The sequence below is a fragment of the Carassius gibelio genome, chromosome A5 (genome assembly GCF_023724105.1).
Source record: "Carassius gibelio isolate Cgi1373 ecotype wild population from Czech Republic chromosome A5, carGib1.2-hapl.c, whole genome shotgun sequence".
NCBI classification, from domain to species: domain Eukaryota; kingdom Metazoa; phylum Chordata; class Actinopteri; order Cypriniformes; family Cyprinidae; genus Carassius; species Carassius gibelio.
In genome coordinates, this window is record NC_068375.1 from 24,470,439 (window position 1) to 24,498,119 (window position 27,681).

Below are 27,681 nucleotides of genomic sequence, written 5' to 3' on the forward strand. Positions count from 1 at the left end.
AGAAGACAAAATAGTTAGAGCACATGCCAGCTGGATCAAATCACGCCGATTATCCCCGACCTGGACAGGGAAGCACCGTGTTTCTCACCCCAGTGACACTGCGCTGTCGCGGAGTATTGTGGAGATAAATGTGGGAAACAACATACAGAGAGATAACTGGGCCATGAAGAGGAATCGACATCGCGTTTCTGTTGTCTGTTAGAGAGGAGGGAATAAAACCATAATGTAATCACGAGCTAAAAAAAATCACATTATCCTCTTAAAAATACATATGCCTGCCTTTCGATGTATCACACTTATCGCGCGAAATATTCAGATTATTTAATACAAATATTAAAGAATATATAAGAACTTAATTTAAAGTGTAGGCTAAATGACAGAATATGTCATATAATCTATAGTATTTAGTTTTATTTCACGGGGTTTTTCTCTTTATTATAACTGCTGTTATTTATTAAAAAAATACTATATTTTTTCTTAAAATATGAATTCAAAATTACTGTGCTCAAGCTTAGTTAAGTAAATTGTGTGCCATCGTTTAATAAAGCACATAATTATCTTACAGTGTTCTAAACATTGTCATCTCATTGATAAATACGTAAGAGTCCCGGAGCACCAAAACCTGTCAGTTTTTCTTCTAAAAAAAGATGCCCACAGTTGTTCTATCACAGGCCTCAGTTGAACTGGACAGTCATAGGCGTATTTTATCTTTGCCCATACGCGTCTTTGAGCAATAATCCTGTCTTATACTGAGCAAGTTTATCTAGTCATTAAGCTGAGACTAAACCATTGATGCTGCTCTTCGATTCAAAACAGCTCCCATGATAACTTTACATTAGAGTTCAACTGGTCCTCCATTATCTCCCTCTGTATGTGTGTGTGTGTGTGTGTGTGTGTGTGTGTGTGTGTGTCCGTGTCTCCAATACAGTCGATTCTTCCTCAAGCAGTGCAAGACGCCATCAAATGCTACAACAGCACTGCACAAAAAACTGCAAACACTGACCCACGAACTGAACTGCACAACCTCATGTGTGTGTGTTTATATATATATTTGTATATATGCTTTCAGGATACAAGAGGCTCAAGACAAAGTTAACACCTGATTTCAGAGGCAGAGGGTAGAGTATTATTATCTTATTAGCATTTAAAGCTATTGGGACTATCAATGAGGTAATTTCCACTCCATCTTATTTTGCAAAACAATATTTATTATTAATGAAAAACAGACCGTGTAAAAAATAATCACACTCCGAGTATACAATATCAACGAATGTACATTTTTTATTAGGCTACTGAGAAGTAGGCTACGGGTTGTATAAAAAAAAAAAAATACTCGATTTACATTATCGATTCATTACAAAGTATTTAAAAAATCAGTTTGCCAAACTAGAAAACATTTGTGTTTTCACACAAAATACATCGACTATTTATTTTATAGCCTGTAAAAAAAAAAAAAAAAAAAAAAATGGTTGTCCTGAGACGCCCTGCAGTGATTACCACAATCACATCGACAGCAAAAAGTTCGTGGGGCGGAAATTAGATTGAATTTAAACGTTAACATAAATATATATATATAGATATATTTTATATTTCACAGCTTGAATATAGGCACGAACGTGTTACTGTCCATCATTCAGCTGAGTGAAACAAAACAATACAAAAATAATCCTACCTTAAACACAGGAGTGTATCGCTTTAAAATGTGACGTTTAGTTTAAAAACATAACAAAATTAACAGCCGCTAGTGCCACTGACAATCCGGTTTGCGTAGGTTTCGTGTAAAGACATTGGTCCGTACAAGATTCCCGGTAGTGGGTTTGAGGAGTGCTGAGATGCGAGGGACGGCGGAAGCACCGGGACCACCGGGGAAGTCCGTGAGGCACAATGCGAGTTGGTGGGGCTTAAAGAGCTCCCGATAATGCTGTCTATGGAGAAGGGTGAACGGTGAACCGGGGACTTAGCAGCAGTCTGTATGGGGGAAGAAAGCCCGGGACTTAAAGGAGGATAGAAGCGGGAACGGGTGAGGTCCGTGGTGGTTGGCATGAGGGAAGGAGCGGGGATGAGAGTTCCGGTGTGAGGATGCCGGGACGAGGGCGCCGGAGGCTGCTGCTGCTGCTGCTGAAAGGCGAGGAGCGCAGAATGCGCGTGATACGACTGAAGCTGCAGACCGAATCCACAACCATAAGGTCCGTAACCATACGCAGGGAGAAAGCCTCCGTGCTCGCGGAGAAGTTCAGGCGTCTGCTGGCGCTTAAAGCGTTTCCGGCGACGTAGAAAGCTCCCGTTATCAAACATGTCGGCGGACTCTGGGTCCAGTGTCCAGTAGTTGCCTTTACCGGGGTTCCCAGGCTCCCGTGGTATCTTGACGAAGCAGTCATTTAAAGACAGGTTGTGCCGGATAGAGTTCTGCCAAGCTGGGAACTTTTCCCGGTAGTACGGAAATCTGTTACTGATGAAGTCACAGATCTCGCTGAGCGTCAGTCGCTTCTTGGGACTCTGGAGGATTGCCATGGTGATGAGTGCGATGTAGGAGTATGGGGGCTTCACCAGGGTGTTTTTACTTGCTGGCTTGTAGGGGTCCCGTGCGGCGGAGGCATCCACACAAGACGGTGAACCACCGAGCAGGATCTCGTCGTGCATCTGAGCCACCTCGTCCACGTAGGAGCGCGTGTGGCCATCACCTTCATCTCCCTCTCCAACCACGTCGATGTCGGTCTCCTCCGAGAGCACAGACGCATCCGACATCTCGGAGCTCAAAGTCATGGCTATCTCGGGTCCCAGATGGACTACGGCGGAAATGCGCTGCGTGTGCTGAGCCTGCGTGTTACCTGCGCTCTCGATTCGAGGGAACTCATAAGACGCGCCGAGCAGATGCGGGAGACGCGGACAGGACGTGCCAGTGTGTCACCAGTGCCATGGGCTTTTAATGGATTAGCCTACTGTCGGCAAGGAATCAAGAGATTGCCCAAATCCCAACATCCACACGCTTATTCTATCTGGGGAGACCCTCCTAAAGGGCAGACCAGGATTCCAAAGAGGGCGGACCTTTCCATGCGCTTTATACCAGCTCGCTGATCACATGACAACAAAGCGTCACCGCTGCTATTGAAGAGATAACAAATATCAGCCTTTGTAAAATAATCTAAAGAACTCTGAGGTTCCTCTGCATCTTTAGCGGTCACCGCCGCTTATCCCAATGGTTTAGTGGGAATTTTCATCTCCTGGGTGAGATGCTGCTGTCTTCTTTAAAAGCCTATTGACTCGAGGATATAAGAAGCTCAGCACGTCGTTATGGTAGGATCCTCCCTGCTATTGTTATATTTCTCCTGATAGAATAAAACTCATTATATATATATATATATATATATTTTTTTTTACACTGTAGTGTCCTTTCAGTTGCATGACGTTTAATGTGGACTTAACAGAATGATGATGATTGCAGAAATGCTTCAAAAACATTCTTTCCCTGTCTGCCCCAGTACGCATCGCAGTTTGCGTGACACGGGAGTGCACCAGATCATCCAGACCGCGAGCCATTGGTAATGGAAAAAAAAGGCAGCTGTTGACTCGCATCGGTCACGCGGATCACGAAAGCGCATTCTAGCTTGCGAAAAAGCAGGGCACATGCGCGCGTGCCCTATTCCGAGAGTCCAACATTGTCATATTAATATTGATAATTAATATTCGCAATTGGTATCTTGTCCTTTTTTTCTTATAATGTTAAATAAGTAGCATATCTGAAATATTGGACGTTTCTGAGCTGTCATGATTTTACACATTAAGAAAAAGTAGGTGTAACAGTGCACTGACACATGCAGCTTCAAAATGATAAGCATCCATCGTGCAAACAGGCCTTAATTTAACAAAGGGGCCAATATATGACAATAATTAAAGCACTAAATTATCGCATTAAACGGTTAATGAAAACGTTAATTCTGCTTGCAAATACACAACCATATATATATAATCTCATCATAATTAAATATAAACAGGATTAAAATTTAATTATTAGGCTATACACGCGGAATCAGACGTTTTATTTTTATGTATTTGTTTGCATAAGAATACAAAATTGTACAGTGTTTGTTTTTGTTAATTAGTTTTTAGAGTCTGTCTTTTTTTTTTGTATGCTCTCCAGCGTTTGTTTCGAATGTTATTAGCATTTTATTAAATATAACAATAGTTATTCATGTCATTATTATTATTGACTAATGTAACAATGATAATAATAATAATAAAAGCTTTAGTTTACTTATAATTTTGTGGGCCTAAGTTTTTTTTTTTAATCTTATTTAAAAAGCTCGCTCTGCCAATTAGAAATTGCATATAAAGTTATATACTAAAACAACTTGTGGTAGGAGTGATGAAAAATATCTTAAAAGACAAACAACACTGACCCAGGAACTCGTGTAGCAACCCGACATAAAAATAAAGGTATTTTCGAACTTCTCAAAATGAATTATCTTTTCCTTTTTTATTATTATAGCTCCCTGTTGTTTCTGGAGGTTGCAGTGGATATACGGGGTATTTTTGTATGATTGCAAAAACATCTGGTCCGGTTTGATGGCCGTTTTATGGTAACGCATGTGGTCAGGCTTGTGTATTTAACATATATTTACTTCATCCAGCAGTTACTGAGGGCTGTGAGAGTGCCATCTCGCGGCAGTTCAGATGATCCTAACGTCACTTTTTATTCTGTTTGGCACGTAAATTCTAACTATACAAATGTTTTAAACATTCAGTTGTCTTGCAAGCAAGTTGATTAAGGAATAATCTGACTGACCACTAAATAATATTTACATAATCACATTTAGGCTATACACATACAAATAAAAACATTTTCATAATCAAAGCTTCTGGAACAAAACATTTCTTTAAACAATCTTTAATTAATGTGGCAGGTTCGTTTTTTTCTATATATTTTTTCAGTATTTGCCTTATGGATGTAGAAAAGGAATATCATAGGTTTAACTCTATTAATTTAAAAATATCAAACGTTGTATTAAATGCCGATGCAGGATTAATATTATAGAAAAGCGTGGCCTATGTTTAAGCTATTCTACATATGTGGGTTAACTCAAAAGACAAACATGCTTATTTTAGTGAAAGCATAACGATATGTTAGCAGAGAATTTTAATTTAAATATTGATACAAAGATGTCTAGCTACAGACAAATTCAGTAATTGCATCGTTTCTGAATATCCCCCAAAATATAAAACAACAACCCTATTAAATTGTGAAGACCGATGTCAGAAAGTCAGAAGCCTATGTGCAGCAAAGTAAACTTTCAGCAGGTCAGGACATTCTAATTTTAACAATGCAGCTGAAGCAATGCAGATAAATGAGCTCAGCTAAACAGAACAACTTGTTTGAATGCATTAAAATTTTATTCTTGTAATGTTTTATTCTTTATGTTTGTAAAATATAATCAGTATTTAAAATATTTTGTAGACTCGATGTTGGATTGTAGACCTACTGATTTAGGAGTACAGTATGCGAAATCCAGATCAGGACGTCACAATAACAAGCAGTGATGCTCCTATTGGCTGTGGCTTAATTATTCTGGGTGTGAGAGTGGACGAAATAAACAATAAAAGTACAATTTGACAACGAAAAATGCTACCGATAAAATTATGGTTTATTAGCATCTACACCTACCACAACCCTAAACCTACCCTTACAGTATAATGCAAATACAGTAATTATGGGTTATATTCACGGTTGAAGCTAGAAGCGATACAGCTACAGGAAACCGAAAACAACAACAACAAAACATACTACCTATTAGACTGTTTTATTAAAGTCATATCCTAAGCCCAAACCTTCCCTTACAGTACTGCAGATACATTAAATGTTGTTCAGCATGAGAAAAAGGACGCAATATCGATGTGCGCATGCGCAGTAAACATGGTAGGAAAATCTGACGAGTAGGATAAAATGTCAGGACACCTGGTCAGGGCTTGTATTTGTGGTTTAACCACATCTAAAGTGTTTGTAGTCCCGGAGGGGAGAGCAGGCGCTTTCCGTGCCACGGCTGCTCTGGGTGACAAGTCCCATGAATATTATCTGAACTGTAATAAAGCTGCAGGGGTTCTCACGTGCTCTACAATTATTTTCATATGCACGAAATAAAACCTGTTTAAAGCTATAATGGGAAGACCTATTCATTTCGAATGTGCTTGAAAAATCCTACTGCTCTCCAACAATGAGTAATGTTTTTAAATGAGACATAGTAGTAGCCTAATAACTATACCAGTGGGCTTTCACAGTCTTTTTTATGTTAGGTTGCGTGTTCTAATATTTCGAGAAGTGGGAAAATCATTTATTTCAAAATATTTCGCTGCCCTAGCAAACGTTTATTTAGGCGCAGAAGCAGGCTAGGTTTTTTCTAGATCTGCATCCACATGGAAAAAGCCAGGCGATTCTTCCCAGAGATGTATAGTAACGAAGTAGAACTACTTCACTACTGTACTTAAGTACTTAAAGGCGGTATCTGTACTTTACTAGAGTATTATTTTTTTCTCCTACTTCCACTTTTACTTCAGTACATATTTTCGCTGAGTTTAATACTTTTACTCCGATATTTTTTTCATGTGCTGCATCGTTACTCGTTACAATTATAAAAATGTTACGAATCATTCCATTACAAACCACTGCCAGAACTGTAGATGGCATGGCAGGTTTGATGAAGCTGGCACATCATTGAGCGAATCAAGCGATTAAGAAGACTGCGCATGCTGACTGAACTGCTGTGAAGAGAGAAATGAACACCGAGCCGAGCCAGATAATGACTCGTTCACGAGTCAAGAACCGGTTACATCGGTTCTCGGATGACCAGTAACGTTAGTTCTTTCTGACAGTTCGATTCAATAAACCAGTTGAAGGAAACAGTTCACCGATTCTTTTGCGCTCGACGCAATGGCGTCATTGGCGTTGACTGCACCTGGGCTCATAACATTAACTCAGAATCAATCACCAAAAGAATCACTCTGTGTGTCGGTTTGCTTCACGCTAAATCACACATGCGCAGTATCATCAGCTCCTCGGTTCACGAATCGGACGCGTCTGACAGAAACGGTTCTTGACACGTGAACGAGTCATTATCTGGCTCGGCTCGGTGTTCATCTTCAGTTCTCTCTTCACAGCAGTTCAGTCAGTGTACTGTTTGAGTCAATGAATTACTCCGGGATATTGGTTTGTTTTAACTCAGAGGAGACACATTAAACAAGTTAACAGCTTAATTAATCTGTGGATTAACGCGTATTGGAGACGCGAACCGTTTAAAACGATTCAGTTCGATTTGGTGAACTGTTTAAAAAAGATCCGGTTACATTCGTTCGCGAACCGGATATCACAAACTGCTTTGTTTTTAAGTGTCTTACAACAGACACGGAAGAGAAGACAATGCTGAATAAAGTCGTAGTTTTTAGCTATTTTCGGACCAAAATGTATTTTCGATGCTTCAAAAAATTCTAAATGACCCTCTGATGTCTTAAGGGTTTGAAACAACATGAGGGTAAGTTATTAATGACATACTTTTGCAAATTGGGCTAACTGACCCTAGTAACCGTTTTTTGTTTACAAGAAGTTACAGTCAAAGGAATTGTGATTGTCCTTTAGGATAATCATTTGAAATAGTAAAAACAATATGTTCAAACTTTTGACTACTTTCTTTAACTACATAACACAATACTTCTACTTTTACTTTCAGTACTTGAGTAGTAAATTTTAAAATAGACTACTTGCAATACTTAAGTACAAAATATGTTGAATACTTTAGTACTTCTACTTAAGTGTGGTGCTTAAAGAGCACTTCAACTTCAACTCAAGTCACTTTTTTGATAGAGCACTTGTACTTTTACTCAAGTATGGGTCTCTAGTACTTTATACATCTCTGATTCTTCCTCGTATAATTCTCTGAGGGGTTCTGACATCTGCAATGCAGGAGTTCATAATTTCAAGCAATGTTCATCAATGGTTATTGATACATTTATTTATTCGTTTAGCCAAAATATGTAAAACTAACAACTGAACTGTGGTTGTTATTGTTGATGCAGAATACACGTTTATCTCCTTTTCCAGTAGCCTACCTATTCCAAATCACACTGCCTCTAAATGGTCACGCTATATCACTGGAAGATATGCCTGGTTGTTTATATACAATCTTGTAGCTATTACTCCTACTATTATTAAAATTATTGATAGTCTTACTTTGAAGACTCAAATGGGTCCTATTGGACCAAGAATAATGTCCGTCAGCATTTATCCAATAACGGAACAAAGTGTGTAAATATTGTTCCACAGCTATAACTAGCCTACACTTTCATTGATTTAATTAATTTCCCACAAAACAATAAAGTCTAGAATCAAACAGGACTACTTACAGATGTTCAAGCTCATAAAAATCATATTGTTTTGAGATGGCATATTGATCCAAGTATCCCAGAGTGCAGTCTGGACGATGGGGCGGGGCGACACGTTGGGGCGGAGCGACACGTGTCGCCCCGCCCACCTCAGCGGTTATTGGTTTATGATTAAGATGAGCTTATTGGTGTATAGATGAGTGACGATTTTACAGCTTATTGGTATAGAGAATTATGACGCTATTAGCAGGATTGGAATGCGGAAGTAGACACTCAGATGAATAAACTTTTAATATAAATTAAAAAGTGAATGTAAATGTTGTGTTTTTGCATTTATTGTTGCATTTCCACAACATCCCGTATAAATACAAAGAGTTTTGGATTACGACGAACAGAATAGAAATAAATGGTCTACTCCCTCAATGGCTGTAGTGTAGACGCTACCTCGGCATTACTCGCTGGTTTGAAAATGACACGGCAATATTATGCGAAGTATGGTTATGTAGATAGTCATGGAGTACCTTGATTTATATATTCAAATTATATATACATATATATATATATGTGTGTGTGTGTGTGTGTGTCGTGTGTGTAACAAATTGTCACCAGTCTCTGAACGTCACCAATAATATTCTGAACATTCCCTTGGCCCCTACGAAAATTTACCATGGTTCTGCTACAGTAACTATAGTAAAACTATGGTGTTTTTATAATTACAGCTCACAGTAATTAATATGCCAACAAATATTTTTACTACAATAAATCCATGGTTACTTTTTGCAAGGAAGGAACTATACAGGTTCTAAAGAACTTGCCCAAAAACACTTGTTACTTTCTGTTATTTGTTTTCTGAACTGCACTACTGAAAACCTCATTAATCCTCACAATCCTGTCACAACTAAATTAAGAATCCATTATGAGCAATGCATAGCAAATGATGTTATCATCAAATATGAGAAACCTTAAAGAATGATAGACTGATGTAAATGACTGAAACCTGTTGTCATGCACGTGTTTTCCATAGCTTCTTTATTAAAACTTTATACACTGCAAAGTTTAACTTTAAATGACATCAATTAATACATCAAAACCAGTTGATCTCAGTCCATTCTCTATTTCCCTTCAATGAACTTAACACACAAATGTGTTTCATGCCGCAAAAAAAAAAAAAAAACAGTCCTTGGAACAAAATCCTGTGTAAACGAAAGCCCAGAAGATCACCACGCCGGTCTCTTCCCTGTACCCTGGTGGGTTAAACTTGAAAAGGGCTCTGCACTGCAAGCATTCCCTGATGCTGTACATCCGTCTGAACTCGTTCCGTGAGACAGGACGACAATTCTTCCAGTTGGCCACAACTTATAGTGTAAAGACAAAATACATGAAAGATAATAATAATAATACAAAAAAAGTTTAACAGCCTTCTACTACAAAATTCAATTGGAGAATGAGCATTAAACGGGGAAATGTTACTGTCTAGCCAGGCAAACTGTGCCGCTTTCCGAAAAACTTCGGAGCACATCCCTAAACCATCTGCAAACCAGAGAAAGTGTAAAATATGCAGAGTCACCCGCCAACAAAATAACTTCCCTGAGGATTTCCAGTGGAAGCTGTTGAATCAAAAACATACATAGGTTTATTTATACATGTATATAAAAGTTATTAAACATTATATAAACTCTGAATACAGACAACCTTGCTTTAAAACTCTCATTAAAAACTCTATAGATTGTTGCCACAACTGCATACTCATTCTTTTATAATAACACTAATAAAATGTTAATATATACAGTACTGTGCAGAAGTATTAGGCATGTTAGTATTTTCACATTGAAAAAAAAAACAGTTTTAAGCCAATTATTTATATCTTTTGCTGTTGCGTGTCAGTAGGATATATTAGTTTACATTTCCACACATTCATTTTGCCATTAATTGTAATAATCCAGTGAGATATTTGTATATATTTGTATGCATGATCCACATGAAGATCTTTTACATTGAATATAAATATTTCTGTCTTATATGGTGAACAAAATCCACATTAGATCGCAAACAGAAGTTATTTAAAAAACTCGCTGCTGTCTGAAAATGAATTAAGCTGAAATGTTTTTAAATGTCTTTGATGCTGGTGTTAACTGATAGCTATATATTAAATAATCCACAGTGCTGACCAATATACTACTTGTACATAATACCAATTTCACATCTGAACAACTATGTAGCTGTAATAACTAAAATACCTCTGCATGTACACACATATGTAATTATTAGTTCTTAATGAATGTATGTGCACAAATAACCTGCTTTGCTGGACTCTGCCTGAAGACATGGTGAATGGTGAAGTTCCTCCCCTCAGTGGTTGAGCTCTAAAAGAACAAATGTCAAGAGGTAGGTATATTGCTAGATATAGTACAGAGTAATGTTTCATGTAGCAACATTCAAACAGCTACATACATTTGCGGAGTGAAGCTGTCCAGGAGAACAGAACACCACCACCTCCTGAACATGTCATCCTGAATAATAATAATAATAATAATATACACACAAAAATCATGCATGTCTGTTCAAATAACTTGACAAATGTGATGCCATACCTCTGTAAAATCGAACCTATGAACTAAAGCCATGTACAGAGTGTACTGTTACAATCCACAAAGAACAATAAAATTAGCAATTTATAACAATTATTAACAATAATTATTCAAATTGAACGTACCATGGATAAATAAATGATCGAACATCGCATTTCATATTATAAGATATTTACACAACCACTTTTACTCACCTCAAGCAATCAACGGAATAGCGTTATTACTCTGCTGCTGTAGTTGCCACCGTTCTGTTTGTGTCAACGCAAACTGCCCCCTGCTGGCTCGGAGGAAAATGTCAAAGGCGGGGAAAACAAATATGGGCGGGGCGACACGTGTCGCTCCGCCTCGAAGTGTCGCCCCGCCCCATCGTCCAGACTGCACTCTGGGGTTACTCTATTGATCTTCTGAGGCGTCAACATTATATATATATATATATATATATATATATATATATATATATATATATATATATATATATATATATATACACAGAGTTATTAAACTAACGTTAGGCTACATCAGAGGCCATCTCACGATCAAGTTTCCACATAGCTAAACAACGTATAGCAACGACATTATTTCTGGTTAATATTGTGCTCGTTAAACTTTTACCTTATATCCTTACACAAATACCGCACAAAAGAGACCCGACTGCGCTGGTTGAGCACTGTTGTTGCCCAGACTAGTGCAGGCCAGGGTGGGTAGGAATGGTTTCTGGATCCAGCCCACTGCGTCGCATTTCAGTCCTGTCGTCACTTCCGTCCTCTTCTCTCGCTTCCATCTTGCTCTCCGCGTGTGTTTGCTGCTAGCGTGCAGGTCAGTGAGGAGCTCTAAAATACTCTATTTCCTGCACAACCACTCCTGGTTTCGAGGCTCAAGGTAAATAAGTACCTTATTTACCAAACGCGACTGCTGTTTTGTAGGAAATACCCGCGAAAGCTGCCTAAATAGGTTCGGGTGAGACTCGGCCCTACTGGGGGAGACCCAGGCCTGAGAGCGCGTGAGATTAGCACTGCTGCTAGCTCACTGCAAACAAACTCCACGAGCCTCCATACGAGAGACTTTTATCTAATGTTTTTACATATATACTTGTAAACCTTCTGCTAATGTCCTTTTCCTTTATGACTTTTCGTCAGCGTTTAGCGTTTTGAAATGGCTAACTTAACGGTTTTCTATGTGGACCAAGAGCCTGTTTTTTTTTCAGCGAGAAATCGCGTCGCATTGTTTTATATTTAAAGAAAATGGCTACATAATAGTGTCGGACTGAAAGTGTTACGTTGCGGGTGTTAAAACTACCTGACTTGACTTGAGTCAGTTGATCGCTCTTGCTCAACAGGCCTGACAACCAGCTCTTTCATTTGCTCTTTTTATTAGCGGCTGCACCGCAAATGATATATTCTGTGCGTTTAAGAAATGAACAAGGGCGTGAGCTGGGCGATTAACTAATGGATGTGCATGTGTTTGTTCAAGTTTTCTTGTGTATTATTAAGAAGATTGTTCGCTGAATGTGTCATTCATACCGCGCCCCTGCAACTCATTTGTGCTTTAACTTCCCTCCACACTATCATTAACATCCTTCTGTGTGTCTTTACAGATGAAAGAAACGATAATGAACCAGGAGAAATTAGCCAAGTTGCAGGCACAAGTCCGCATTGGTGGAAAGGTAAGAGCTTATAATGCAAAAACCCCGTTGTAATTTGGTTGGTGTATTTACTTCATAACTGTTTGGTCATGTAAGTGTAGTTCCTCACAAACACATTAATGGTATTTTGTTTTGATAGGGTACAGCCCGCAGAAAGAAGAAGGTGGTCCACAGAACGGCCACTGCTGATGACAAAAAGCTTCAGTTCTCTCTGAAGAAATTGGGAGTAAATAACATCTCTGGCATTGAGGAGGTAAGGTTTGGTTTCAGCTGTGTACATACTGTATTTACTAATGTCTAAAATAATCTCTTTCCATGTACACTTTGGTCATTTAATTGCCACACTGTTGCTTTGCAGGTGAACATGTTCACAAACCAGGGCACGGTGATCCACTTCAATAATCCCAAAGTGCAGGCCTCACTGGCAGCCAATACCTTCACCATCACAGGCCACGCCGAGACCAAGCAGCTGACAGAGATGCTGCCCTCTATCCTCAACCAGTTGGGTGCTGACAGCCTGACCAGTCTGCGCAGACTCGCAGAGGCCTTGCCCAAACAAGGTGTGTTCAGTTCTTAAAAATGCACAAGGACAGATTTTTTTCAGAGGCAGTGTCACATTTTTTGTTTTCATTTTATGCAGCAAGCAGCTAGTGAACCAACTAACCTTTTAAAGTGACAGTCCCATGTGTGTGTTGCTAACAGGTGTAAGCATGTTTCGGGGGAGGGGTGTTTCATTGCCTCTGGTCTGTTCCAAGAGAGTTTGCTTTAAAAAAGAATTTAATCTGGTCATTTAAAACTAAATTGAGAGTGCAAAGGAGGAATGCATAAGCTTTTTTTTTTATCAGCGGAACTTCTTTGACCTCAAATATTATTCTGAAGTACTCTTAGGGCTGCAAGATTAATCAAATGTGATTGTCATGCACATCTTGTCAGTAAAGCCGGTTCTGTGATTTAGTAGTGATATTCAATTTTTACACGGTTTAGTTTTTCAAACCGCAATTTGGGAAAAATTGGTTTGCTTTGTAATTTTAATTTTTACATTGTTTTTAATGGTTTAATCAACTCACAAACCCTAGTTTGAAACCTTGAGCCAAAGCAAGATTAATTATTTTACATGCAGAATCTTCGCTAATATAAAGCGTGTTATTTCTTGTTTGACCTGGTTGAAGGTTGAATTTTGGTTATTGTTTTGTAGGCTTTTAACCCTGAGTGATATTTCTCACTCTTCTATTAATCTGAGCCAATGGTTCCCATAACATATGCATGTTTAGCCCTGTCTTTATGGAAATTATATTTTTTTAGTCTCTCTTGTAGGGCTGGGTATTGATTCAGATGTCCCGATTTGATTTTGATTCACAAGCTCTCCATTCGATTCTCTGTTTTTACATTCAGTGAATATAGTTTTAATACAAATGAAATTTTTACAAAATTAACTGTTAACATTAGTTTACAATCTGTGAATTTATAAAAAGAAATTAAAAGCCACAGGCCTGTATTTTAAACTTTTTCTTTTTTTTATAGGATCCTTTTTTTTAAACAATAATGGGGCCATATGAAATGTTCTTAATTTTTCTGGTAATCCGATGAAGGCATAAAATTTTTTAATTTATCCTAATTAAAAACCATTTAATTTTTTGGAAAGCAAAGTGATGCACAGTAGAGGTTTACTGTTAAAATTAAAAAGAAAACAAATGTTACTATTCCTTTTAAAAAGTATTTATTAATATTATTAATAGTAGTAGTATTGTTTTTATATTGAGTCTTAAGACTAGGGATGCATCGATCCGATACTGGCATTTTCCGCTGATTGGGTATCGGTCAGACGAGACAGCATGTACTATTCTGTGTTGTTGTTATCTGAGCTCCCCAAAAGGCACAAAAAAATTATAAAGCACCAAAACGTTTTCGTGCGCACCTTACTTGCATCAAGAACCGGGTACTTGCAACATTTTCATTTTAGTACCGAAGTATCGGGTCTTTTGACAACACTATTCCGTTCAGCAATCAAACTGTGTGTCGCGTTTGGTTACAGTCAAAACCATGAAACAACTCTCTTCAAAAGCGCACAGTAACCAGGTTTAGAACTGTTCAAAGGGGTCAATAAACTAACATACAGGTTTAATACACTACGTATCCATATCTCTTCTCTTTATACTAGTAATGTCCGGTTCGCGAATGATTTGTTTGACTTAACCAATTCTTCTATTTGTTTTAACCAGTTCACCAAATCTGATTGAATCATTTGGTTTGAACCGGTTTGCGTCTCCAGTAATCATGAATCCACAAATTACTTAATTCATTTTTTTTTTACATGGCTAACACTCCCTCTGAGTCGAAATAAACCAGTACCGCAGAGTAATTAATTTACTTAAACAGTAGACTGACTGAACTGCTGTGAAGCGAGAACTGAAGATGAACACGAGCCGAGCAGCTTGTGTGTTGTGCTAACTTTTCTAAATGGACTCTGAGGACTGCGCAGCCTGCACACTGTGACTGTTTTAATCTCATCATGCGGAGCACGTGATGCGCATAATCGCTCTGTGCCGCTATATATGGGCACCTTTAGTATTATAATACTTTTCTGCGCTATCAAAGATTATTAATAGTCTTTCTTGTTTTGTCCTTTCTATGATATGTTGCTCCCTTCATTACTGTGCTATACATTTAAAAGAACAGTCTTTTAAATTTCTATATGTATATACTTAAACTTTGTGCATTTGTGGACCAGTGATTTTTCTGGAATCTAGAGTATCTTTTGCTGCTGAATTATCTACTAACCTAGTTTATAATAGTCTTTTTTGTCATATATTATGATTATATATTTTTACATTTGTTATTTTTCATTAAAATGAAGTTGTTTATATGTTTGTTATATATTGTTTATATTGATTGTGTTAAATACACAAGAGTGATGATCAGGTCAACACAGATAAGAATAGAAATTTTACATTGAATAAAAAAAACTGCGCTGTATCAGATTAGATTGGTTCTGAAAAATTTGTAACGTTGCATCCCTACTTAAGACTGCTAAATAGTTATATATTTTTGAGTTTCAGAATCAGAATGAGCTTTATTTTTCACATACAAGGAATTTGTTTTCATGATGGAAGATTCTGCATTGCAACAGAATGACACTGACAGAACAAAAACACAGATAATAATAAAATGCTCTAGATTCTCCAATAATGTATTGTTTAAATAGGAGAATGTTTGTACATTTATTATAAGATTTTCTCCAATTTGTTTCAGCTGGTGATGGAAAGGCACCGGTAGCTGCTGGAGAGGAAGATGATGACGAAGTTCCAGGTCAGTATGCTGCTCTGAACTTTTTTTTTGTTGCAATTTCCTTTTTTATTTTTAAACAATCAGCTCTCGTGTCTTAACTTGCAACAAATACCATAAGATTATTTGCTTACATTTTCTATTATTTCTTGTGTATTTTATATGCCCCTTAGCTTGAGCTCCACAATTATTACCATATGGGTTTCTGTGCATGTGGTAATGCAAGCAAAGCACCCTTGCTCATGTTAGGGCAGCATCTCATCTTGTGGTGTGGAAATGTCCAAAAAAGGAAGGTTTCAGCAGGTTGTCTTGGCTTTTGCACCGTCATCATATACAAGTGTTTAAAATCTCCTCTATTGTTTATGAGTACTGAAAGCTCAGTTTGCTTTTCTTTTGAAAGAGAGGGGGTCAAACACATACGGTTGCCTTTACAATTCCCCAGTTCTCCTCCCTGATCAAACTCCAGTTAGTAACCCAAGTCTTGCACATGTACAGTATGATTACATCCCCAACACTGCAAAATGAGCTCACCCGTGCGATGACAAAAAGAGGTTAACAGCTTGTGCCATTGTGCCCATTACTGAGATTCAACCTTTTCTGTCCCTTCTGAAAACAAAGTCCAGCCTTCTGTTAGTGATTTCCATTCTGATGCCCCAAGGCAGAAAAGTTGCTGGTCCCTTTTTTTTTTCCATCTCCTAAAAGGCAACCTGCTTTTGATCCTCTGTGGTTTCATTTTTACAGCTGTGGACTTTTCAGTCCCCAAGTGCTCGTTTGTTCTCTATGGAAATTACTTGCACACGTGGGCACACAAGTGAGAGAGAAGCACAGAAATTTCCTTTACAGATCATGTTTCTTTAAACATTCACAGATTGTTTATTAAAGATGAGATTTAGTTTGTTACTCTCACATTTGTCCAGTGTTTCTTCATAAATCCTGTTTTCCCTGTGTTCAGATTTAGACACTCTGAATTGTCATTGACTACAGGTAGAGCTGGTATTTGATTGAATCCTTGTTTTTCTCTCTTTGCAGACCTTGTGGAGAATTTTGATGAGGCTTCAAAGAATGAGGCAAATTAACGTCATGGGAAGGAAAGACGTTTGAAATCTCTGGTCTCAGCGGAGACTTGTGGGACTTTTTTTTTCTTTTCTTTTATAAATATTTTGCATCCCTGAATCTCCTTTATCTATTTCGTGCACTGCTGTGACCCTCATGTCGAAGCTGAGAGTGTGAGATCGATTGTACCACACAAGTTTACGCACAGTTTTATGAGTGTGTGTGTTTGCTTGTGCTGTCCACGAAGCCATCTTTGCCTACACCTTCCCTGTTACTGGGGCTCACTCATTTGGAGCCTGTCTGAATCAACATCTGGAAATAAACGTTTGTTATTGACAAAAGGCTTATTAAATACTTTTTTTTTTAAGTGGGGTTGAGGTCACTCTATGCTGTTGACTTGGTCATTTTCAACCACAATTAAGATGATTCCTAAAGGATTAGTACATAACTAGAACCCTCATATTAGAAATGCAGTGGAATTCTACTTCTATGGCACTTTAATTAGTTGTTGTTCCAGACACAAGTCAGGCACATCCTTCAGTATAAATTAAGGTTTATTTACAGTGTTGTAGCACAAAACTTACATGAAAAGGGAAAAATGTATATTGTTACTGTAAACCTAGATTTCACAATGTTCTTTTCCACTTGATTCTAAAGTACCCATATTTAGATTTACTTTGTTTTATGAACCATTCAAGTTTAATGTAAAGTGAAGCAGCTTATTTTTGCATTAAACGGCAAAATATATTTTCAAGTACACATTGAAAGTGGTTAAAGAGGACCTAAAAACACATCACACGGAATAAAAACCACATATATATCAGTAGATTAAAAATGCTGAAGTTCCGATGTCATCATGTGCCATCCATTTTTGATCTGTGCATTTGCACTTTCTACAGTGGATAAAAAGTGCCAACTTCATATAAAGTATGTTCTGCAAACTTCAAATGGTATTGTCCATGTCATCATACCAAACACTGACAACACTTAAATATTCACTGTACTTCTTGTAGTTGCTACGGTTATTCTTTGATTCCTTGCAGAAGCTTCAGAAGATGAGCCTCCAAGACCTGTTGGACTGGGAAACAATATAAATGATTACAAAGACAATAATAAGACCAACACAAAATGGGTATAGTAGTCTGAATATTATTTACACTTAATAAAACATGTCTTAAGAAAGCTCAGTTTGATTAACACTAATAATAATCATGTTATAGTTACCATTTCGGTGTCCCATTGCCACAGCCATGTCCATCGCATTGAACCCAGAGTCAGACTCCATGGTTGGGTCAGCTCCACTCTCTGTCCAGTGATCGGAAGTAATATTAACAGTTAACCAAACCTAAGAAGAATACTTAAATGCTGTTTGTACTGCAGTGAAATGAAATCAATTTAAAGTAAGCATTTTACCTAAGAGGATTTCCACACAGCGAACATGATTACCATGCACTGCATAGAGTAATGGCGCGCCACCATTCTGGAAATACAGAAGCACTGCCTTAAGTGCATATCAGTTTTTTGCTTAAACAAACATTGATTCTGGCTACTACACCTCAGAGTGCAAGGTCCAAGCCATACTCAGAAGTGTATTCACACCATATAACCATACTAGAAAATAAAATGACTCCTACTCATCAAACCAGGTCATAGATATAGATGTCTTCAGGGACTCAGTGTTGTGACTGCTTACCCAATCATACTCATTGACGTCAACTCCACAGTCGATAAGCATTCTGATAATATCTGTGTACCCTTTACTGCAGGCCAGTGACAGTGCACTCTCTCTTCCCTTGGCCAAGAGATTAGGATCTGCACCCTGAAAGGAAAGAGCTGTGAGTACCTGGAGATTCGGCTATAGGATTTCACTTCTGCTTTGTGTTTCAGGTGATCAGCTAAAATTTGAGGTGACAGAATAAAGAATTAAAAAACGATCCAGAACAGTGAGCTCATGATACAAAGATGGCAGCAACTGAGGACGGACACAAAAATGAATTCTAGCTGATAGCTTTGTGCAGGTAGCTTTGGACTTCAGTTAGTCAGACAACACTGAAGGAAAAATGTAGTGAGTGTGTATGATGTGCTCACACTCTGTAACAAGAACTCCACTACAGCGATCTGTCCATGAGCTGCTGCCCACATCAGTGGGGTGAATCCCTCTTCATCCTGCAGGTTTATTACAGACTCTAATTCAAAGAGAAACAGGAAGGTAAGGGTAAACTCATCTATCAGAATTTTAGACCTAGAGATATAGTTAAAACTACACTACTGTTTATCCGTCTGGGGTCAGTCAAATGCTTCTGTTTTGTTTCTAAAATAAATTAATACTTTTATTCAGCAAGAAATCAAGTTGATCAAAATTGACAAAACATTTCTAATTCTAAAATAGACTTCTAGTTTTCAACACTGATAATGAAGCAACATGTTTCCTCAGCACTTAATCAGCATATTAAACGGATCATGTGACACTGAAGACTGGTGTAATGGCTGTGGAAAATTCTGCTTTTCTATTGATACTTTTAAAATATATTCAACTATATCAAATAACTGCAACATTTGTCAGCATAGGAAACATTAAAAACATTTACAACCCCAAACTTTGAACAGTAGTAAGACCAAATTGCTTCAAATTAATTTTTACAAACAAACTAGCCTTGTTCTATTCGACTGGCTAAGAACACCATCTCTCCTTGTGCTGCCAACTGATGTATAGACAGTGCTAGAAGAGAAAACAAATGGTTATGATCATGGTTATAGTTTTAAACAGTAGGTTGACAAATATCAGAGGCCTGTCTTGCCAAATGAGATTGAGAAGACTTACAGTGAACGAGCAGCGGTGTGGATGAGACCTCATTTCCACGGTGTTTGTTGGTTAGCGTGGTCGACTGCTTTATCGGAGAGAAGTGTTTGGTGGTGGATGGTGTGTACACATGCCTAACCTGAATTCCAGGTGAGGGAGATGTTTGAATATTACACTCCGCTGTAGAGAGAGAGAGTAAGGAAACAGGCCATTTTAAAGACTTTTCTGACAATTATATTCAATGGGAAAATATCATTTTTATCTATTCACTTGCTTTACCTTTAAATAACACAGAGGCCACCTCCAGATCAGAGTTCACCTGGTCCTGGATATTTTTACTATCTTCCTCATTCAGTGACTTCACAAAGCGCGAACACACGTTCATGTCAAAGCGATTGGGTAATATAAACTTAATGCCCATGGCATTCTGTGAGTTGCTATCGTCTGCTGATCCAATGCTGACGGATGGCTCCACCTTGATGCCCGTCACCTCTGGCAATGGGCACAAACCCTCCATCTCCTCTGATGCCATCGGCCCCTCGGAATCTGTGATATTCCAAAAGATGCTACGATAGCCTCTTTTTTCTTATATAGATTCAACCCCTTTACAGTAAGTGGATGATGTTCAGTCGCCCTGAAGAATGGATCTTTTGTGCCTGGGATATTTACAAAGAAATTTACAGTAGTTTAAATATGTGTACAATTTGATTTGACACACTACAGCTGATATAAACAACTGTAATTCATGTCTTCTTTGTTTATAATTTTTTAAAGGCTGTCCCTTCATTTACTTTTGTGCCTCTGTTTGATACTATAACCTCACAACCATCACTAACAGCAACACCCCCCAGCTGAATATTATTATAATATTATATCAGATTTCATGATGGAAATTAAACCATGCACGTTTGAAAAAGCCCTAATCCTGGAAAACGATACATAATCTCACATGTCCAACAAATGAACGCGCTTGGTGTCAGTGTGACCAAAACAAGGTTAGCCAACCAGCTAACGACCGCCGTAGGTCACACTGACTGTAGTTTATCAATAAAAAGGAAGTGAAACACTGCTGTACAAATACATCTTAATTCCAGCATGGGCATTTCCTCAGTTTAAACACAGACAGGATACGAGAGCGGCACAGCTTGATTTCTAATACAGGATTAACAGGCTGACGCCATCATCTTATTTCAGCATTTGAAAAAATAAAAATATATATAACGTTATATATATATATATATATATATATTGCTCAACATATACTATTGAACATTTAACCACAAACGTAAATAATCGTCTATTTTAAATAATTCAATCATATATACCTACCAAGTTTACTAATATCGTTTGTTTTGAAAAGACGCGTTGTTCTTGAGGTTGAGTGTAAATAAAGTTTTTTAGAACGCAGAGTGGGTGGAGTCAAGTGTGTTCATTTATCAACAGTTGGATTTGTAAATGTATGCTGTACATTGCAATTACATTGTATCCATGGTAAGACAACTCCCGCTATAAAAATAGCAATATTTTTTTCCAACACAAAATATAAATATAAAAGGCATTTTAAATAAGCAAAATTAAATCATGAGAGGGGATTCAAAGCTCCCAATCTGACATTCATATAAAAAGTAAAAGAGAGGAAAAAAAAGTTACTTTAAACATTTTTTGTCATCTTAGTGACAAATAGTTTCCCATTTTACCTGAATTCACACTAATGTTTGTAACTTTAGTGACAAAACGCCTGCCTTTTGTGTTTATGCAACTATCCATTCTGCGTGTGCAGGCTTTATTTATTTAGTTATTTTATTAAATTTTTTATAACATGAGCTCTATCATGAGTGATGTGTTTCTTTGGAGTCTTGCAAATCTTGCATGACATATTTAGTGATTTTTTGAGTATGTGTACTCATGAGTTCTTGTCATTTGTTTATTCTTACAAAATATTTGTGTAATTTTGGAATTAGTGGTCACTAGATATCCTCCACCAAAGCCGTTCTCAGAATCGAGTGGAGCAATGCATAAATATTTATGTAAAATCTGGTCCAAACAACTGAAGAGGAAACAAAAGTAGACTCTTGTCCGGCCCACTGCAAACCACTGGAAAAACATCCAGATAATAACATCTCCATTCTCTGCTTGGGTACAGCTGAAATGTTCACTGCAATTTGATCAGACAGCTGCATTTCCCACTCCAGTATGTAATAATTGCTTGATGAAGCCAACAAAAAACTTTTCATTGATGCAAATGTATAATTATTACTTCCTAGTATCTCCCTGCTTTTAAGAAAGCAGATCAACTTCATTATTTTTTCTCAGTATGCAGAAAGCCTGTGCTTTTGACGTTTATGGCATTTTTCATACATCATGACCGCTATGTGATTTTCTATTCCACTATTTAGTGGGTCTGAGATCATGCATTTATATTGCTAGATTTGCCCTTTGGTTTCACAATGGTAATCAGATTATATGGGATATACTACATATTTCTACATAACCTGTCAAAGGTCTGCTTTAACAGCCTCTAAGCCCCATTCACTTTTGTGTTCACACTCGAGTTCACTGTTTGTACAGACCCCTGTTTAAATGATGGATTTTAGGGCATTGATTGAAACGGACACTATTACCAGCCTTCAATCCTCAACTTTTAAATACACACAGAAAACTGAAATGTTTTGAGGAAAATTAATCACTGCGTTCTTTGTCAAAGTACTTTATAGAAAGTCAGTTATATCAAGTTTAAAAGACAAGGATAAAATGCCTTTTCTATTCCCTGTCTTTTATCATCCTGGATGTAAAAATTTTTTTTTCTGTGTTGGAGAATTGAATTGAAAGTCTTCACAGAAAACTTTGGGTCACATAGGAGAGAGCAGCGAGCTCTTTGGTGATAAATAGTATAGCATGGTTACAACCAGATCCTATTTTACTTATAAATTACTGTAAAACTGTTGAAGAACATGTTAGTTATTGTCAGGCCAATTGTTTTGTAGGTTGTAATGGACTGTTTTTTTTTAGTGGACGCTTAAAGACAATAAAACATTTAAGATAAATATAAACCATTTCAACAGCCCTGCTTGAACTATGTGCAGAGAGCTTTTCTTCGAGAAGCTGATCAGAAGGATCTAATTCAGCTGTACACTCTGACCCCTCGTGTTTCATGGCTTTAACTCCTTGATTGTTTTGAGTTGACTGTGAGACTAATTCACACACACATGCTTCTAAAGCTCCAGAGTGCTGATCTCTTAACTCGCTGATTAAGGACTTTGCGGGATGAGGCAGCATTTTAAGCTCTTGTTTAGAACTTAGCCAGCTTCTGTTACACTAATCTTTTTTTTTTTTTTCTGGCACTAGAAGCCCAGCTTCAGTTAAAACTAAATTTCATCCCAATCCCTATTGAACCATAGTCTAGTTTTGAAATTACCCATGATATTCATAAAGGCCATTTATTGCATGGAGCATACCTTTTTTTTTTTTTTTAAACAGGAAATAAAACTCTTGAGATATAAAATCTCTTTAACAAGAGGGTCCTGACCAAGACAGGCAGTGCACATTGTTACACATTTAAACAAAACAACATGCATCAATTCACATAAACAAAAATATACACCGGGTAAATCCAAGACAAAATCATTTAAAATACACTTAGATTAATTGAAAGAGATCATCTCTCTGAGACAAAATGTATCTGGTTCCAGTTAGATGAAGCAGCATAACTAAACACCATTTTACCCATATTTGTATGAATTTTATCAGGATATTTAAAGGAACACTCCACTTTTTTTTTTTTTACTAGGCTCATTTACTAACTCCCCTAGAGTTAAACAATTGAGTTTTGCTGTTTTTTAATCCTTCCAGACAATCTCCAGCACTTTTAGCTTAGCTTATCATATATCATCGAATCTGATTGGACTGTTAGGGTCTCACTCAAAAATGACCAAAGACCAAAGAACAAAATGTTGTGAATGAAGATCATAATAACAATCACTTTGTTTGTTTGTTTGTTTGTTTTACTGCATGTGCAGAAGACCAAAACTCAAACGAGGATGCACTTGGCCTACACTGTCTATATAACAGCTTCAACAAAAGAATTCCAGAGCGTAATTATACACATTTGACCTGTTTCTGTATTTTCCAAGAACAAAATAATAATGCTGATTGAGCTAAGGGATTACAAAATCATAGGTAGGCCTGTTAATGATCTTGTACAAATATGAAAGGGTGAATTTGCATTGTTTGAGTTACAGCACTTAACAGAATAATCAAACTCTTTTTTTTGCATGCTGGATCTGATTTACAGAGAAGTGTTTTGAAGAATTTGATTAATCCAAGTAAAAAATGAAAAAAGCTTTAATAATCTGTTCCAACACAAACACATGCAGTATTTGTTGAATACTTTTGCTGAACCTTAGAGGAGATTAATAGTTTAAAAGTTATCCTATACAGGCACTGACCAAATAAATGGAGGGTGGGTTGAAAATCTGCAGCATTTTTGTTGGTGAGCTGCTTAGTATAAACCATTATTAAGGTTATGAGTTACATGACAAGGGTCAAAAATTGTACTCATAAATGAAAAATGCCAGTGTATTTTCCTAGTTTTTTTTTTTATATCCTAATTTATATAAAATAGGCCTTAACTGTGACATGCTCAGCTTTTGATGTTTCTGATGTTTCTGATCATTTTTTTTCTAAATCTGTGTTTTTAGTTTAATTACATTATTAGGCAGTATGAAAGCCCATTTTCACCATAAAAGAAAAAAAGAATAGCAGTTTTGACAGGTATAATTGTGAGAAAAAGTTTTAAAATGAGATAACAAAGGTCCAAATCATGTCATAAAAAGTCATAATTATGACATTAAGTTATAATTATAATTCAACATTATGACATTAAAAAGTATGATTTAAAGCCACTAAGTGCGATGTAATTGTGAATTGGTAAAAGATAGAATGGCTTTCCCACCGCGTCGCATCTTGATGACAGAAATATTTAACAAAAATAAAAGATTACTAAAGTAAAAAGTAAACATGTAACACAGAAATGTGAATATGTTCTCTCATCCTAAACAAAGATAGATTTTTTTTAATGTCATACTTTTTAGTTTTTATATGTTAATTATGACTTTTTTTTTTTTTTTACATTTGGGACAACAAAAGTGGCATCATATTCTGACATCACTTTAAAAATCAATAAAATAGTAATTAAAAAATAACATCAGCAAACGTGAAACTTTTGTTACATTTGTTACAAATGTTACATTTTCAACCAGCAAAAGCGGGAAACAAAATGTTTCATTAAAATGTAAAATCATCTCCCATTTGCACTGATTCACTGATTTCTTCTTTTTAGTTCCCCAGTACAGTGACTTCTGATGGACTTTGGAAGTTGAAAAGTTTCGGGAAGTGAAATGTAGCTTGGTAAATGTGCTCACTGCTGTGCCAGTGGAGGGCTCAGGCCAGCCGGAGCGAGAGACTGCAGTTGTGCTTGCACGGAAAGAGAGGACAGGACTCATGAGAGATCATGATTTGGGACACCTGGGTCGAATTTAAACTTAAGGCTAAATTTGAAACAAAAACAGTCCAACCTTTGATTTAAACACAAATAGAACAATTTCAGATACACAATTACAATAAACAACTCCCAAAGAATACAGACCACAACCATATACTAGACTTTTTTTCTTTTCTTATAATGTAATGTTGGCTTTGCACTTGCCAGTTTGGCCTGCATATTAGTATTATTTTGTTGTTTTTTACTGTGGAAAACTGTCATTTTGTCTTGTGTTGTCAATCGTAAATAAATAGATGATAGTGTTGTTTAAGAACTGATTGACTTTCATGCTGTACATTTCACACTTCTCTCTTTTTTTGCCAACTCCCTTCCTTTAGTCATCTCTGTGTGTTCTGGGATTGAGATGGGAGATTGGGGATCTTTCATTTTGGGGTTGGTGGTGTAACTAAATCAGGAACCCAAGGAGGGCAGCAGTGAGAGAGCTGCCTGCTGAATATAGGCCGATAGCGTGAGACCCTACTGAGCAGCCTTGTATGTTCTTCCGGTCAATAGGATCTGAAGTCGTGCTGGAGCTGTTGTGGCCAGTCTTTTCTCGGTTCCCCTGCTGTTCTTCACAGCAAGGACATGGGCCATGAGGTGATCTCCCCTCTTTCATAGAGTGAGGGAGTCAGACAGATATTGTGATGAAGGAAGGGAAACTGTTGTTGTAGCTTTTGGTTTGATTCTTGGTGTTTTTTGTGCATTTGCTCATGAGAGAGACTAGGGGGTTAAAGGCACTTTTTGGGTCACGGCTCAGCTCCAGTACACAGGAATGACGGTGGTTTGCTCGGTGGGAGATTTCTTTCCTTCCACCTCATGCAGTGACTGTCCGGTTACATTACTGTTGACTATCAGGAAAAAATTGTATCACAATTCAAAACATGTCCTATTTTCATTGTACGTATCAAACTACCCATAAATGATCTTAACTGTTCATACCTTCACTCTTCTTATTTGTGATTACTTTAAAAGTCACATTATATGTCACCACCTAACGTCTTACTGACTATTCAATTATATATGCTTAGTAAACTAAGGTTCATGAGATGTTTGTCTTTATTAAAGTAGCAGAATCCTGTACAATCCTGTTAGAATCCCAAAGAAAGCTGTCTGAGTGAATAAATGCAAGAATGGGAAATGTGCAGGGTTGTAGGGTACAAATTCCCTTTAATGCCTTTATATTTACTTTCCTTTTTACATCTTCTGTCACACAAATTTGTGTCTGTGCTTCATCAGTATTTAATAAAAACAAAATATTTGTATGATTATATTCTTTGGGACCCGTTATGGGCTTAAGTTACTGTTGATTAATTCACAACAGCATATAACTCATACTATTTCTGCTTTAAAAAGAAATGGTAAAACGTTAGTGCCACGGATGCAGTGTAGAGTGATGTCCAGAAGATGGCATTGTAAACTCGCAATATACAGTGGGTGTAGAAAAGAATCACCCCTTTTAAAATAATCTCATTTTGTTGATTTGCAGCCTGAAATGAAGACGGACAGTTTCTGTTTTATCCAGCTGTACTTTCAATTTGGGCAACTTTCAGGTGAAAGATATAACACCTACATGTGTAAAGAATCACTGAGTTTTGAGGATCCCCTTGTGTCAGTATTTTCAGTGGGGTTTAAGTCTGGGCTCTGACTAGATCATGCAAGGACATTCTCCTTCAACCACTGTGTGCTCACTTGTGCTGTGTGCTTTGGTCTGGAAAATTGTCTGAAGCCGCCACTGCTGGCATGTTGGTGTTATATCTTTCACTTGGATGTTATAAGTTGCAAAGAGTAAATACAGCTGGATAAAACAAAAAAGGTGTCGGTCTTCATTTCATAACAGGAAGTTTAACATCTGTATAAAAACATTTTTCAGTGCACTAAATAAGCAGACATTTTGTATGATTAAGTTGGCTTGAAATAGCCAACTAACTGAAATCCTGTTTAAATTCTCAGACCAAATTTGAAAGTGTATCTCCTCCTAGACTTTTAAAGCTAAAACCACCAAACATGGGTCAGATCTTCATCCTGGTCTGACTCAGGTTGCTATGTCTTTTTAAACTGATGTGGCTTACGCTTTTCGTAAACCAGACTATCAAGGCCACCTAAAATCCCATAGACTTTCAATGAGGGGGTAAAAATTTTATATAATAAGACTTATGTATTTATGTCTATTGCTAACAACTCCCTACTGAAAAAAAGAAAAGAAAAGAAAACCATGCTAAAAACCTAAGCTGTTTGGCTGGTCTCCCAAGATGGTTTTAAGGTGGTTTTGGCCACTTTTAGCACTTTTTTGCATTCAGCGGATATTCTCCAAAATGGCGCTTTGGTGATGTGGAGAGACACTGAGGAGACAAATTGTTGAATAAAGTCATTATTTTTGTTTTTCTTCACGTACAAAAAGTATTCTTGTTTTTGT

General features: G+C 37.2%; 3 protein-coding genes and 1 long non-coding RNA gene across 7 annotated transcripts; 1 reads left to right on the forward strand and 3 right to left on the reverse strand.

Moving 5' to 3' along the window:
- Window positions 1-1,446: 1,446 nt before the first annotated feature.
- Window positions 1,447-3,288, reverse strand: LOC128005771 (forkhead box protein D1-like). Its single transcript, XM_052592696.1, has one exon. The coding sequence runs from the start codon at window positions 2,761-2,763 to the stop codon at window positions 1,732-1,734; it is 1,032 nt and encodes a 343-aa protein (XP_052448656.1). The 5' UTR covers window positions 2,764-3,288; the 3' UTR covers window positions 1,447-1,731.
- A 6,088-nt stretch (window positions 3,289-9,376) lies between these two features.
- Window positions 9,377-11,353, reverse strand: LOC128005896 (uncharacterized). Its single transcript, XR_008178542.1, has 5 exons — window positions 11,147-11,353; window positions 10,816-10,874; window positions 10,662-10,727; window positions 9,835-9,971; window positions 9,377-9,719 (listed from the first exon to the last, which is right to left on the reverse strand). It is a non-coding gene; the product is annotated as an uncharacterized LOC128005896 (long non-coding RNA).
- A 316-nt stretch (window positions 11,354-11,669) lies between these two features.
- On the forward strand, window positions 11,670-17,270 carry LOC128005839 (transcription factor BTF3). Of its 3 annotated transcripts, none has more exons than XM_052592702.1 (6): window positions 11,671-11,768; window positions 12,547-12,615; window positions 12,734-12,847; window positions 12,953-13,154; window positions 15,844-15,900; window positions 16,906-17,270. In XM_052592702.1, exons 2-6 carry the CDS (start codon window positions 12,547-12,549, stop codon window positions 16,950-16,952), a joined length of 489 nt encoding a protein of 162 aa, XP_052448662.1. In that variant the 5' UTR covers window positions 11,671-11,768; the 3' UTR covers window positions 16,953-17,270. The 3 variants fall into 3 exon arrangements, with proteins under 3 accessions (XP_052448661.1, XP_052448662.1, XP_052448663.1); XM_052592703.1 differs by having other exon boundaries at window positions 11,677-11,831; XM_052592701.1 differs by having other exon boundaries at window positions 11,670-11,768; window positions 15,844-17,270.
- Window positions 17,271-17,465: 195 nt separating this feature from the next.
- On the reverse strand, window positions 17,466-21,137 carry ankra2 (ankyrin repeat, family A (RFXANK-like), 2). 2 transcript variants are annotated; one of them, XM_052592699.1, is made up of 9 exons: window positions 21,059-21,137; window positions 20,009-20,385; window positions 19,751-19,909; window positions 19,583-19,648; window positions 19,018-19,115; window positions 18,623-18,748; window positions 18,343-18,409; window positions 18,154-18,234; window positions 17,466-18,007 (listed from the first exon to the last, which is right to left on the reverse strand). In XM_052592699.1, the coding sequence occupies exons 2-9, from the start codon at window positions 20,259-20,261 to the stop codon at window positions 17,952-17,954; spliced, it is 906 nt and encodes a 301-aa protein (XP_052448659.1). In that variant the 5' UTR covers window positions 20,262-20,385; window positions 21,059-21,137; the 3' UTR covers window positions 17,466-17,951. The 2 variants fall into 2 exon arrangements, with proteins under 2 accessions (XP_052448659.1, XP_052448660.1); XM_052592700.1 differs by having other exon boundaries at window positions 21,055-21,098.
- Window positions 21,138-27,681: the final 6,544 nt, after the last annotated feature.